The sequence below is a fragment of the Lepisma saccharinum genome, chromosome 2, assembly GCF_977018435.1.
Source record: "Lepisma saccharinum chromosome 2, izLepSacc3.1, whole genome shotgun sequence".
Taxonomy (NCBI): domain Eukaryota; kingdom Metazoa; phylum Arthropoda; class Insecta; order Zygentoma; family Lepismatidae; genus Lepisma; species Lepisma saccharinum.
In genome coordinates, this window is record NC_139230.1 from 206,623,489 (window position 1) to 206,637,943 (window position 14,455).

At 36.8% G+C, this 14,455-nt stretch overlaps 1 protein-coding gene across 2 annotated transcripts in view; it reads left to right on the plus strand.

The window, feature by feature from the left end:
- Nucleotides 1-14,455, plus strand: part of LOC145984283 (E3 ubiquitin-protein ligase Rnf220-like) — a 225,536-nt gene that overhangs the window by 192,911 nt on the left and 18,170 nt on the right. For both annotated transcript variants that reach the window (XM_083117921.1, XM_083117922.1), the window contains 3 exons: nucleotides 2,136-2,362; nucleotides 9,461-9,613; nucleotides 13,491-13,617. In XM_083117921.1, the coding sequence (XP_082974047.1) occupies nucleotides 2,136-2,362; nucleotides 9,461-9,613; nucleotides 13,491-13,617 (507 nt within the window). The remainder of the gene's footprint in view (nucleotides 1-2,135; nucleotides 2,363-9,460; nucleotides 9,614-13,490; nucleotides 13,618-14,455) is intronic.

The window sequence follows — 14,455 nt, forward strand, 5'->3', positions numbered from 1 at the left end:
AAAACACATATTTTCCAGTTTTCCGTATGTAAATACATATTTTGCGAATTTTCATTTTAAATACATAAAATCGCTCATTGTCTTCAGCTACCTCGAAATCCTCGAAGGAAAAATGTTTATTCTCCGTACCTCTTTTATATCGAGAGTGTTAGGTTTGTTTTGTCTTTGAACAAGCTCGCTGGCAGACTTCTGGCGCCTCGCCTACGATCCTATTGGGGGAAAATATTACCCCCACTGGATCTAACGCAAAAGTGCTAATGTCTAACTGTACAGACATTTTTGGGAAAAACCAAGGTTTTCAAACTTTGTGCAAAATTGCACGTGTTTTGGAAGGTGAAGTAGAGGAAGAGAAAGCTTTGGAAAACTTCAGCGTTAGTGGCATTTCGTGCTTCAAATATGCAAGAATTGTTTCTTGTGACGTGGAGCGATCTTTCTTACAATATAAGATGCTTTTAAGAGATAATCGTCACAGATTTACAATGGAGAATTTGTAAAAAAAAAACTATGATGATCCACTGCAGCTCTTCCAAAAAATAGCTCACTAAGAGGAAAGCATTTAGAAACTGAATTCAGGTGTTTAAAATGCATGTAATATTTTGTTTTTGTTACCAAATGGCTTTTATTTTTGTCACATATTTTCCTGTTTTTATCACATATTTTCAACATTTATGACATAAAAAAATAAATATTTCTGAGTTTTTTAGCACATAAAGTTCCGTTCCCTCCTCATTACTCATAATTTCGTCCTTTCATCTTTGTTACTTACAAAACTGTAAGTAGAAAATGTTTCGAATCATTAAAATTGCATTAATTGGGTTAACTATGTAATGACCGTTGATACTTCAACGACTGTCATGGTCATTTTTTACGGTAGTTGTATGGCGGGAAATTCACGCTCTTAGACTTGTAATTTGTCCAGACAGCTTATTACAGTGTGGCGACAATAAAATCCAGACCAGTTTATACTCATTTTAAAAAGGCGAAAATTGTTAACATAATTAAGCTGTCTTTCCATGTTGAAAAAACACTAAACACATTATAAAGGCTCCCTTGGTCAGCGTCTTAGTGTTTTTCGAAAAATGTTATTAAATTTTCGCTGTTTGTCTGCAAGTTGTGAAAAAATATGATTACTTCTATTCAGGTGCTTCGTAGTTCTGTAATCAGAGGAAAGTAACTTCAAAAATGCCGTTTCCAGTTTTGTTTAAATAATCTACTCTGAAAAGCTCTATGAAATCAGATCGACATATCTTCACTTCTAATCCTTAGCAGTAAGGTGGAGTCACGTATCTCCAATATACTAACTAAAGAGTCAGAAATATTCCTAAGAATACATTATTTCTAATCTTCTGTAAATTGATAAATTGGAGTTACGTCCCTCTGGTTCTCACACGACAGTATCTTCTATTCCAAGCCAAGGTAATAACAATATAATGGTTCTCCTGGAGAAGATGCATAGGGAGAACTTTTAGAAATATGTAAATATTTTATATCGAGAAAAGTCTGTGCTGAAAGGGCCTCCCGGATGCCATAGTGGTAAACGTCGTCGCCTTGTATTCAAGGGATATCTGGTTCGATACCAGGCGGAGGCACATAGCTAGAAATTTTGGCGCCCTCTTCCCCCCACCCCCGCACTACCAGTCCCCAACATTTTGTGTGCGTCCTTCGAATTTTTCCTCTCCTGCCATGGTTTGTGATATTTACATCCTACAAATTTTGAAATGAGGAAACAATGAAAAACTCATCAAAAAATAATATAGGTTATATTTAAAGATTCGTAATTTACATTTCTGATTTAAAAATAAATAAGTTTAGCATATTTAAGATATGTCTTAGTGTCAGAAGAACACATTTAAAAACGTTTTGGGAACAAAATTCGAGCAGGGTGTTACCAGAATGTAAGCCTACGAGTAAAAGAAGAGATAAAAGGTTAAGAATGATAATTCAAATAAATAATACAGTATGTTCTCAGTGGGGAAAAATGTAATTTTAAATGATTCAACTTGAAAAAATACGTCGTTATGAACTGTATATTACACATTATTCTAAGTAAAATTTACAAAATATTTATAAAACCAGATTGATATCTGAGAATGAAAATGGCGCCCTTGAGACTTAAAGGATTTCTTTTATTTCAGGGAAGAAGAAATTCGCGTCAGACCCTTCGTGCTGTCCCGTCTGCGGAGTTACCGTTCGTTCCGGGGAGCTGGAGCAACACTTCATGCAAGAGCTGGAGCGACTCTACAAGTTGGGCAGCAGCGGCCGCTTGAGGCGGACTTCTAGAGACAGCCCTCGCCCGGGCCCCGCCTCCACAACCCGGAGAGAAGGCCTTGCGTCGGAAAACACACCGGAAGGCCGTTGGGAGGTAACCAATCAGCTTCGGCCTTTGAAAAACATCCCGCTCCTTAAAAGTTTTTTTTTTCTTTTTAGGGAAAAAAAATGTGGTACCATGTAACCGCCCAAGAAAAACGCCCGCCTATTAAACCCTTCCCGACGTGGAAGGATTGCTTACGCTCTCCGAGCCAATAGTGGCACACCTCTTTGATGCTTTCAATAACTTTTTCTCTCCACCCCAATTCTTTCTCCCGTCGCTTGTTTTCATTATTTTCCGCCCTGTCTGCTGATAAAAATTGGTCTAGCGTAATCTTTCAAAGCGGCTTGATGAATGGTGATTGTAAGAAATCTTTTGTTTGTTGAGCTTTTTACCTCTTTAGTTGGTTAAGGTACATGGGAGGCTTGCTTCTTGATTATAGTTTATACTTGGCAATTCCTTTCATCTTGTAACATACTTGAAGCATTGGCGAGGACAATTGTCGAAACGTATCATGTTGCTCCCAACGGGCTTTTGTTCATTTCTGTTTTTATTGAAGGCATTTCTCTTTCACTATGGTTTCTAAAACACTCTTTCCTTATTCATTTTTAACTGAATAGTGTTTTCTTCTTACTGCATTTCCTCTGTGTAATCAATCCACCGCGGTAGATTTTCAAGTGTTGAAATTAGCTTCAGATGATACTAGTGGGAGTAAGGTGATCTGCTGATTGGCCTTTTTCCCAGCTGTCAACATGTTATTTGAACCCCCTTCCCTAATTCGCCCAAAGGTGAAACATATTTTGAAGCAGTATTCATTCCACTTGTCTTTCCTTTGCTTCAGTATTATTATTATTGATATCATTATTATTATTTGTTCCCGTGGAATTTACTCTTTAAAGTTCATGCCTTTTAAATATTTTATTTCAAGTTATGTTTTTTACACTTAGGTTTCTTTGTCATCCCGGTAAGTGAACGGTCTCAAAGTTCGAGTCCTGGCGTGGAATGTCCCTTCATCCATTTCATCTAATCATCAGTCATCCTCATCGTCGCGATTAGCCTGAAGAGGCAGGAAGGTGGAGAAAAATAAGAAAAATACAAGCACTAGTGTTTCAATTGCTTACAGTGGCTGATCCATGGCACCTGGGGCTATTTTACCGCTGATGTTCATTCCGATCAATGTTAACATACTAGTTTTTATCAAAAACAATATGCAGCACTACCCCGCGATCTATAGGGATTAATGTGCACGGAGTTAAAATAATGATACTGGGTTCGAATTCTGGTTAAGTAAAGGATGTTGATTATTTTCTTTAGTTATATTTTTCCATTGTCGTGATAAACCTAACTATATAAGGATACGACGATAAGTGGGGGAAACGACCAAACAAGGACCTTTTCTCTGTCACCCCTGTTGAGCTAGGAAAATTTTAAAAATATGCACGAAGCATTGGGGTTGTTATTTATTTGATTTTGATTTAGAATGTAGATTATTACCAGAAGACCTCAATACAGAATTAAGAACAAATTATTATTATTGACTTTCGATATTACAATATTTACAAAATATTCATAATAACCACCAGCTTACATATACAATATTGAGATACAAATAAAATAATAGATTAAATATAGTGTATGCAGAAACCTTGTTCAGTCCAGGCATTTGGAGGGTCGATCGCCCCATCGCCCTCCCCGTGGATCCGCTGATTGCTTATACAGTGAACTCTTTTTAATTCGAACTCCAAGGAGACACGAAAAAAGTTCGAATTATCCAAAATTCGAATTAACAAAAACATCACATCATTGAAGATGGTTTCAAGGGGAATAAACTACTTCTGTTCGAATTACCGAGTAATTCGAATTATCCAAGAGATAAAGAGGAGTCCACTGTGTATTCACTCTCTCTACTTCGTCATGTTGCAGCGAATAATGTGGAAGTAGATATGGGGAAACATATTGGGGGGTTTCGTCCTTGTAAATAACTTGCATTTGCCTTATTTTACTTCGCTTTTCTGCCACTGGTTAATCGCTAAGACGACAACCAGTGAACGTTTGGATGGAACTGACGAAGAACATCGCAAAGAATCATCCATTCCCAGGCCAGAACTCCAACCTGGAACATTAGGATCATTAATTTTATCTATGAACATTGCAGAGTATGAAAAAAACAATACAAATTGTTGTTTCTTGCAATTATCGCACAGCCGCGCTCAGGGTGAGAAAGTTGCAACTAGCGCTGCAAAAATCAGCGGTGCGTCCCATCGGGGTCTCAGTTTTCTTTTCTTCTTGCACTACAGTTACATGATCTTTTGCAGCAGTATTTACTGCTTGTTTGATCTTCCTGACTTCACCCGTTACTATAGTCTCTACATCAGTTTTTCTCAACTGCCGGGCCGCGGTCCGATAGCGGGCTCTGGCAGCAATTATACCTGGCCTCGAGCGGTTCTCCTGAGATTTGCGACTTGCAGCCCGTGCTGACAACCATCCTGGTTACCACTCCGATAACAGAAAATGCTTTCGCGGCAGTATCGGTGATGAATCAAACGATCTGACCGAATTTCGAGGTTGACGGTTGAGTTTTTCTCGAGTTAAGAGTCCGAAGGGTGAAGAAACTTGCAGCCCGAGCTGGCAACCACTTGGAAAGATGTCCTTTCGTCCTGATTTCCATTGCGATAACAGAAAATGCTTTTACGACAGTGACGATTAATTCTAATTTACCGGTGTCCGGAATTTAATGATATTGCCCAGAGGAAACTAAAAGATTCCATTAGATCCAGTTGTTATCAACTAATTTGAACCAAATGTGTAGCTTGTCACTTCGGTCTGAAATCTCACCGAGACAGGAATGCAGCTACTTTTCATGCAGCGAGAGGAAATAATGCAAGTCTTGAGTGACAATTTTTTTAGGCAACAATGTGCGCAGATAAAAATTTCTCGTGTGGCCGTGCTACAATTCACCGTTAGAAGTTACCATAAAAAATACAATATTCTACCGTTAAAATGTAACAGCCTGGGTGTTCATTTACGACAACGGGGCGCAACCATTTTTAAGAATTTAAATTTGAATATTTTATCCTGCATAAAGACAGTTAATGATTACAATATTATATTGCAATTGAGTGCACCATAAATATATATTTCAGAAACTGAATCATTACAATTACATAAATTAGGTTAATTGTGTAATGGCAGGTAATATTTTAACCCGCGATTTAATTAAGTACCAGTATTCAAAGTATTGGCCTGTGGTGCTCTCTAGTTGACTTTTAGAGTGTCACGAGTGATCTGATGACATTCTAATGAGCTGACGTAAACGGTAGCATAAGAGGAGACCATTGTTGTGGAAGGATTGTTGTCAGAGTGAGCGCAGAGCTCACCCGTGACCGATTACGTTACATTTTCTTTTTTTCATTCATTTAGACTTGTGCATTATTTAGTCAATAATTTACTTTGTTTCTAGTGTTTTCGTGCCTGTATGGTTTTGTCGTGTTAATAGAAAATACGAAAAGTGTCTTAAGTGTTTTATGTTACATCAGATTTGTGGATCACAGATGGACCTGCCCCATAGTTCTTCAGGGCAGGTTTGAAGAACATGCTCTTTTTGTTAGCGCTGAGAGCTGTTTGCTTCGACGATGTATTACAAAACAAATGAACATTTTTCAAACAAAAATGTAATAAAGAGGAAGGGGAATGATATACAGATCACTATAAGTACAAAAAATAAATTTTAAAAAAAATAAAATGTGGTGAAATATGTCTGAAAAGCAAGGGTGAGCCCTGCGACCTGTAATGTAATTCTAGTGATTCAGTTAATCATGTAATTTAATGCACAAAACTTCAATTTATAATCATTATCTTTTTACACGAGAAAATATTAAAATTTACATATTAAACCGTTGCGTCCTGTTTTTGTAAATTAACAAGTGGACTGTTAAATTTTAACGGTAGAATTGCAAATTTTATGGTAACTTTTTTAGTGTGAACAGCGCCCGTATTTTTACGTTGCAACGTATGTAGCAAAATATTGTGCAGTTAAATGTGTAGTGGTGCAAATATGTAGCTTTCAAAAAGCACATTTATTTGCACACGCTTAATGTTTTTTTATGAAAACGAAATGCCTTCAGCAAATATGGAAGGGATACGAGGAAGTAGCCCATTAAAACATGTCGTATTTTACAAATATATGCGAATTATGAACAAGGTATTGACATTTCATTGTTCGTTTTTATGGAAACCGGAGCAGTGGAAGTGACGGAAGTGGTTGCCTAGCTGCTAGGGGTCCTAGATTCGAATCCTAGCTAAGGGAAGCGTAACAACTTTCCCTGAGATTTCGGCCTGTGTATAGGAATGGTAGACTCCCACCATCGTTAGGAAATTGGGAAGCTATGAATGAGTCATAGAAAATGTACAACAATGCATTTATATTTTCATTGCTAGTTCTGTAGACACTGCACTAGTTTCTGCACCATATTGTCCATAACACTCGTGCGTCTTCAGCTTACTTGACACAAATTGTGGCAGAAATACGGAACTTAATTAGAAAAGAATCAAAATATGTATTTTCATGTAAAATCACTCCCATGTATGTAGATCCCATTGAAAGGTGTAAAAAAAATACATAAGCAAAAATTTAATATGAATCTCCTATTTTTGTGATTTGACCACAATTTTGGTTCTTATACAACTACTAAATATTATGGTACACCCAACGGCAAAAAGTAGACGAATTGTCCACCACCATTTTCATTTTGTCTGTATTACACAATGTGATTACAATGAATTGAAATAATGACGTCAATAAGGAGAGAGCAATGCCTGCTTCGATCCAACATAGTTTCATTTCTGAAAACAAGACAGGATGTAGAATAAAAAAGTAATGAAAATAGTGGTGGACAATTTGCCTACCATTATCTTTGCCGTTGACTGTACAAAATACATAATTAGATAAAATGTCCGAGCTCTACCAATGAGTAAGTAAACAATAATCTACCAAACTAGTGTTTATGAGTAGTTCAATAGAAGGAAAATTATTTTATTTCTGAAAAAAAATAATCATGTGTTTATATTCCTTTAGATCATGTGTGCTTCATTAGAACTATTATTTTATCATGAAATAAAAATGCTAAAATATTTCATACGATTGTAGTTTCATAAGCTGATTATCAGGGGAAATTGTTCAATTTCTGGTAGTGGAGACATCCTCTGCCAGAGTGGTTAGCATATTGTGCTTCAACAAACAGGGGTTTGATTCCTAGGTAAGGCATGGACATTTCATTGTGTTCATTCCTTCATGATTTCACCATTCGCCCCCTTCATCGCCATTAACCTAGTGTTGAAAGCTGCCCAAACCAAGAAACAAATATTCAAAACAGGAAAATGTTAAAACTTGCAATGCCAATTTCATAAGTGAGGTATAAGCATAAGGGTGTTTACAATAAAGTATAATGAGTATTATACATATGTAATAGCTTCAGTCACTAAGCCATTTATGTGCATATTATGTATCATAAAGATAGTATTGATAGTTGTATATTCGTCACTTCTAATATGTTTTACCCAGGGCTCGAAATGGAAATTTTCACGAAATGGAACGCTTTACTTTCGTTAACATATGTTGTCTTTATTTTTTCTCTCATTGATACAGTGTCGAGATTAACAACTAGTGAAGTGACATGACGTAATAATAGCTAATATTACAAGTTTTACATAAACACAAAAAAAAACATTGGACACAAGGCTTCTGGACTTTTCTCCCTGTTTTAAAATATAAATGGACAGAAATCATGAATGGTAGTCAGTTTGCTCAAGGGAGGAAAAGTTTTTAATTAAGTGTGCATATCCTTGTGGATGCTATGATAAGTACTGTACTATTAAAGAGTATTAATAATTCAGTTCAGACTGAAAAGAAGAATGTAGTGAAATGCATGGCCGTATTTAGAGGGGGGGTTTCTAGGGTTCAAACCCCCCCCCAAAACTTCTGACATGTTGGATTAATGGAAGTTCAGAAACCAAAATATGTAACAAATTTTCAATTTTTTTTCGAAGCATCACAAAAATACATGGAGACAATGTTGAAACGATCGAGCTAGGATTTCATACATTTGGAATTCTGAAACTTGAGTGAAACAGGATTTATTCTCAGAATCGTAGCCCACCCGCGACACCTCCATTATCACTTCTGTTGTCATCTTTCCAGTGTTGCTCCCGCGTCACAAGGAATATAGACTGAAGATTCCCTTATGATTGTCCCAAAATTCCCTTTCCAGCTTTTAAATTCCCTGTCCGATAAAGTCGAAAATCCCCCTTGATAGGAGTTCAAACCTAGGATCTCCAGTTTTGTAGCGCATTTAGTTCGCGATTGAAGTTACAATCCATGCACCAGGCTAAGTTTTTAAAAAGAATAACTGGTTCCACACTTTTCAAAATTCCAAAAATTTAATTTTAAAGTCAAACAACAAAAGCTTTATGACTAAAATTTCCATCTAACTTTTAAAGCCTTTCTCTTGAAGGTATCTAAAGTCTAATGATGAAGTATAATAATTGTGCATTTCAGTACACACTGTATGAAACGTAAAAAAAAAAAAAAGAAACTTGTGCTGGATCTGCTGGATTGCGTAAGCCCCCCTCAAGGATATAACAATAATATAATAATTATTATTATTAGTATTATTATGGAATAAAATTGTTTTATTATTATGAAATTTTAATTATTATTGTACAATTATTGTTATTATTTCTATTATTCAAATTTCTGGCGACGCCCATGGGAACAATTATGAATGAACCCCCCCCCCCCGAATTTTTTTCCTGCCTACGGCCATGGTGAAATGTCTAATATATTGAAAGAAACCGGAACGGTCTGTTGACATTTTCAACAAGACGAAATGGAAAGGTTCCAATAGTCATGAACCGGAATGCCATTCCGGTCCACTCCAGTCCATTTTGAGCTCTGGTTTATCCAGTTAAAACAATTGAATAATGTAGACATGCTCATGGAAAATCGTTTTACTGCCCTTTTTCATGGGAGTTTTCTATACAGTTTGTTAAATTGCAGATAAAAAGTAAGGTTCATTATATTCATTTGCGATTTGTTTGGATATTTGTGTGCATGTCAATTTTTATACGTTGCGTTTCCTCTCTCTTGAACTAAAGACTTACCAAAGGATTAAAGCCAATAGACAAGGACGGTTACGCATCAAGAATAGGAAAAAGAAAACGGACGAAGCGATGTGCCCAGTGTGCAGTGAGAAGATGCAGGGGACCATGGACGAACTAAATGCTCATGTAGAACATTGTTTACACAAGGTAATTACATGCATATGTTTATTTTTGTCAATGTTAAATTGTAGCAAGGTAGCAATTTCCCACATTTCATTATGTTATCAACATAGATAAAAAGTTATTCAGTAAACAGAGTGGAAGAGAAGTATGGTTTTCCTGCTGAGCATTACTGGTACATTCAGTAGTCGTGTAGGTTCAGAGGAGATATTTCCGAATTTTTCCTGTCACTCCAGGTGAGTGCCAACATGGTATCCTTCCATTTCCTTCATGTTGTCTACCTCCCCTTGCAGTCAGTGGCAGATCGAAGTTACAGTTGGAAGGAGTCGAATTCCACCTCACTATAAACATGTAGACTGTAAACAGGAACCAAGCTGACTTCCATGTTTTTTAGATTAAAATTAAGGTATTGTTTTGCAAAAATAGGGGTCCAAGGCTGGAATAGATGGTTATTATTGTATGTCATTATATCATTGTATCGTAATTCTTCCAATTGCCATGGCAAACTGGACGATCTGGTATGAGAAGCAGTGTCGCAACCACAGGGTGGAGCATTGCCCCCCCCCCCCACCCCTCAATCTTGGACAGAAATGAGTTCAAGGGGGGCCAAACATTGACGGACAAGTGTACCTGCAGGGTTCAATTACCGCCAACAACTTCAAATTTTATACAAATAAAAATACTTTTCGTAAAATTCGCTTTGCTCGCAATGCCTGCTTTTCTTAGTCTTACCAAGTTCGGCACCATAGGTAGGGTGCGGCGCGAGTGGGCCTTCGGCGCTGAAAGATCTAAATGAAAAAAGTTGTAAAATTGATTGATTGATTTGATTGAATTGTGGTTTTAAGTCCACTTTATTCACAGAAAGGCTAATCGGGACTGGACCTACAGTTTAAAGTGAGATCCGAACTACTATGTGCCTCCACTGGGTATCGAACCCAGGACCCCATGATTACAAGGCGTCAACGTTACCACTACACCATCAGGGAGGCCCAAAAGTTGTAAAAGAGAGAATGCATTGGCGTCCCATGAATTTATTTGCACCCTATTAAATCAATATTGATTTCAGTATGCAAAAAAATTAGATCTAAAAATTTTCTTACTCGCTTTGCTCGCAGGTTGTTTTCTCCAATGCATTGTAAATTACCAGAGAGAGAAGTAACACTTGTATTAATTGATTTTGTTTTAAATATATGAACAATTGTTTTGAGGAAAGGGAGTGTGCACAATTTATGTAATTTTTGCTGTTGATTTATTGTGAGATAGATGAATTTATTGTGTAATGTATTTAAATAATTTATATTGTATATAATATGTATTAAATAAACTTTGAATACGTACACAATTTAGTGTCCACTTCGCTCCATGTTGCATATATGCAAAACATATATAGTGCATGAAAGTTATACATGTTAATGTAAAAAAGAATTATATTTGGAATGCATTTATCAAGCATTTTCTATCTTTCAAAAATAGTTTGTGTGCTTGGTTTCCATTATTAATATGAAATTGAATGTGTTGAAAAAATAATTCAATAAATCAATAATACTACTAATAATAATAATATAATACTATTATTATTATTAAAAGTATTATTATTATTATTGGTATGTTTATCCTGCTACTTGCCCCCCCCCCCCCTTTCCCAGACAAATATTTGTGGTTGCGCCTCTGATGAGAAGTAAAGTGAATTAGCAAAGGAAACAAAAATCTACTCGCTCAAGGGGTCTCAGGTTTGATCCCCTTCTCAGGCATATTTCACAGTGGTGGATCCAAATTTAAACTGTAGGTCCAGTTCAGATTAGCCTATCATGAGCATAAAGTGGGCTTAAATCAAACTTTAAAAAAAATATTCATGAACCTCAAACTTTGTGATAATAGACAAAACATTAGTCTTCAAAAATATTAGGCTTAATAATATATATATAAAAAAAAACATAGCAGTTGTGAGGGGTGATTGCCCTCTCCATGGATCCATGCCTGCTTGTAGTAAACCTAACAATATAAATAAGCAACAATTGGTTGTCTTAGAGTCCGTGCTAGGAATGAGACCTAGACAGACTGCTGCAAAATTGAGACAAAATGCAAATGTGTCCCCAACTCAGGGTTTTGTTTGACACGTAGGTAAACTATAATGTATGATCAGGGCCTTCCTGATGGTGTAGTGGTAACGTCATCACCTTGTAATCAAGGGGTCCTGGGTTCAATACCTGGTGGAGGCACATAGTGCTTCAGATCCCACTTTAAACTGTAGGTCCAGTCGTGATTAGCCTTCTGTGCATAAAGTGGACCTAAACTATAAAATATAATGTATGATCATGAAAATTTTACCCAAACTAAAATTACTTTACTGTTCAGCTTATTCAGACATACCAAGATATCAGCCTGATTATTTACAAGTAAGACACACATTTTTATCATAATTTCAAAGTTAATCCATTATTCGTAACTGAGAACTTGTACATGCAGGATATAATGCAATTTTTTAGTCTTCATAGTGTAGAAAACATTATCAATAAAAGTTGTTTGCCTTAATTACCATTACACGCTGTGAAATTTTGTGCAGTGATTCCCTACTATATATTTTGGGACTCAGACACACCTCTTTCATGGGAGAGAAAACCACTAAGATGCATTCCAATTCCATCTTTAGTCTACAGAGTTTCCCCTGATTTGTTTAATAGAGTGAACTAACAGTTTAATCTGCAGGAGAACACCATTGTGATTTTTGTTTGCTGTGCAGTGCTGGACTAGTGTGAAGGTTTGATGCATTAATATACAGTTGAATACACAAATATTGCAAATTGTTCATGACTATTTTTGTTAATTTTTCTCTTGCAACCTATGTGCTTTTACGTATACTAGTGCAGAGGTTGTCTTTCTTGGAGCTCCTTTTGCTTAAAACAAAGAGAATAACCACAGTAATGAACAATTTATATGGTAATACTAATGCATCCCAATCTACGAGAGGCATGCAGAAGAGGTTCATTACAATTTTTTATTGAAAACCCATATACAGGGTCTGGCAATGAATTGGGCAATGTGTAACACTGGATATAGCTAGTTGTTGCATCTGAGGTAATGCCTGACCATCTTGCAACCCATACTTTACTGTTCAGTTATGATGGAGCCATAGGATGGGGCACATCGCACATTTGCTGTAAAAACGTATTACAAAAATAACATGTTATGTGGGATATTCCTTGCCCCCACCAGATCACCTGATCTGTCCGCATGTGATCACTATCTTTGGGGCTATTTGAAATAACAAGCAAGAAAACAACTTGAAAAACAGAACAAATACGTCAATCAAAATTTGATCAAAATATGCTGGGAATGTGTGAATTCAGTTGGTCATCACTTTGAACAATTCTTATAATACAAGTTTGTACTGTATAGTTTCTTCGTAGTAGTACATCTCCTGTGTACCTAATCTTCAATAAGTTAGTACTTGTTATGCAATATATATACAATTTTCTGCATGCTAAAGATATATATGTGTGTGTAAAAAAAAGTGGGACAACATGAGTAAAAAATGCCGGCATCTGCACCATACCTCGCCATTCTGCAGTCACGAGCTATCTCGGCCAGGAGCCAAAACAAACACACGGTACTTTATAATGAATTGATGCAATCTTTTCGGCAACCACCATTTTACAGTAAGTGTTAAAATTGTTATACCATTATGGACAGATAACTCATGATGCTTCAGAAAGATCAGATTGCATAACAATTAAGAATATACTTTGATTTCAGGTTGGAACGCAAACGGGTTGGAACACTTCATTTCAACCGCTTTATTGTTTCTGAATCCAACAATTTTTGACAGTTGAACAAATAGTTACTTATTTTTCAAAACATATTTTATAGTACTTAGGACATGATGTAAACTTTATTTTTTTTCCAGCATGGTGGCACAACGGAAGAAGATGAAAATGTGGATGTAGAGGGTGATGGCGAAATGTATGAGGAATATGAATGGGCAGGCCAAAGGCGAATACGAGCAACATCGCTTCTTGTTGGAGGGTTTGCAGGTATGTTAATTGGAAGTAGCAATTAAGGGTGATATGTGTGTGGGGGTATATATGTAGTGTAAAGCTTCCTATGATGGTTCAAAATATAAACTGAAGCTTCAATCTAAAAGTCCTGCACCGTGGCCATCCAAGGTCTTTGGTCTCGGTCAAAGGAACATGCACTGGTTCGAGTCAGTCTCCTGTTGGAAAATGTAACATCTTTTCTCCTGAAATTACAACTAGTGTACACCCACCATCATGAGGAAATCATGGGGTTACAAATGAGTAGCATAATCATGGAAAATCTACAAGACTGACTGGGGGTTTCGAACAAGTGTTCTTGGGTTACCAGCCAGGTTAAGTCGTTGTTGGCTTCCAACGTTTCGAGCGCATACATTGCTCTCATCATCAGGGAATATAGAAATGGGGACCAGTGTGGGGTTAAATACATATGTGACTATTATGGGATGGAGTTTGGATTCTGTCTTATTGGCTCACTCTGGATCCTGGTGTTCTTATTGGCTGGAGCTTTGTTTTTACGGAGGAGTGGGTTCCAGGCGTGACTGAGCTGGAGTCCCACGTCCCTGTTGAGATTGATGCTATGGCTTCTTTTTACTTGTCGGTCCCAGTAACCGGCACATTTGACTATTATTTTGATGTCAGCAAATAAAACCCTGTGTCTCTCTGGGATGCTGTGTTCTGCAAGTCCTGACTTTTCTGGTTGGAATAATCTGATGTTCGTTGCGTCATTGTTCAATGGTGCATCGTGTTTGACCTGTTTGGCATTGCACAATGAACATCAACGCAACATCAAACATCTGATTATTCCAACATTTTAATTTGCAGGTTCGAACTTGAA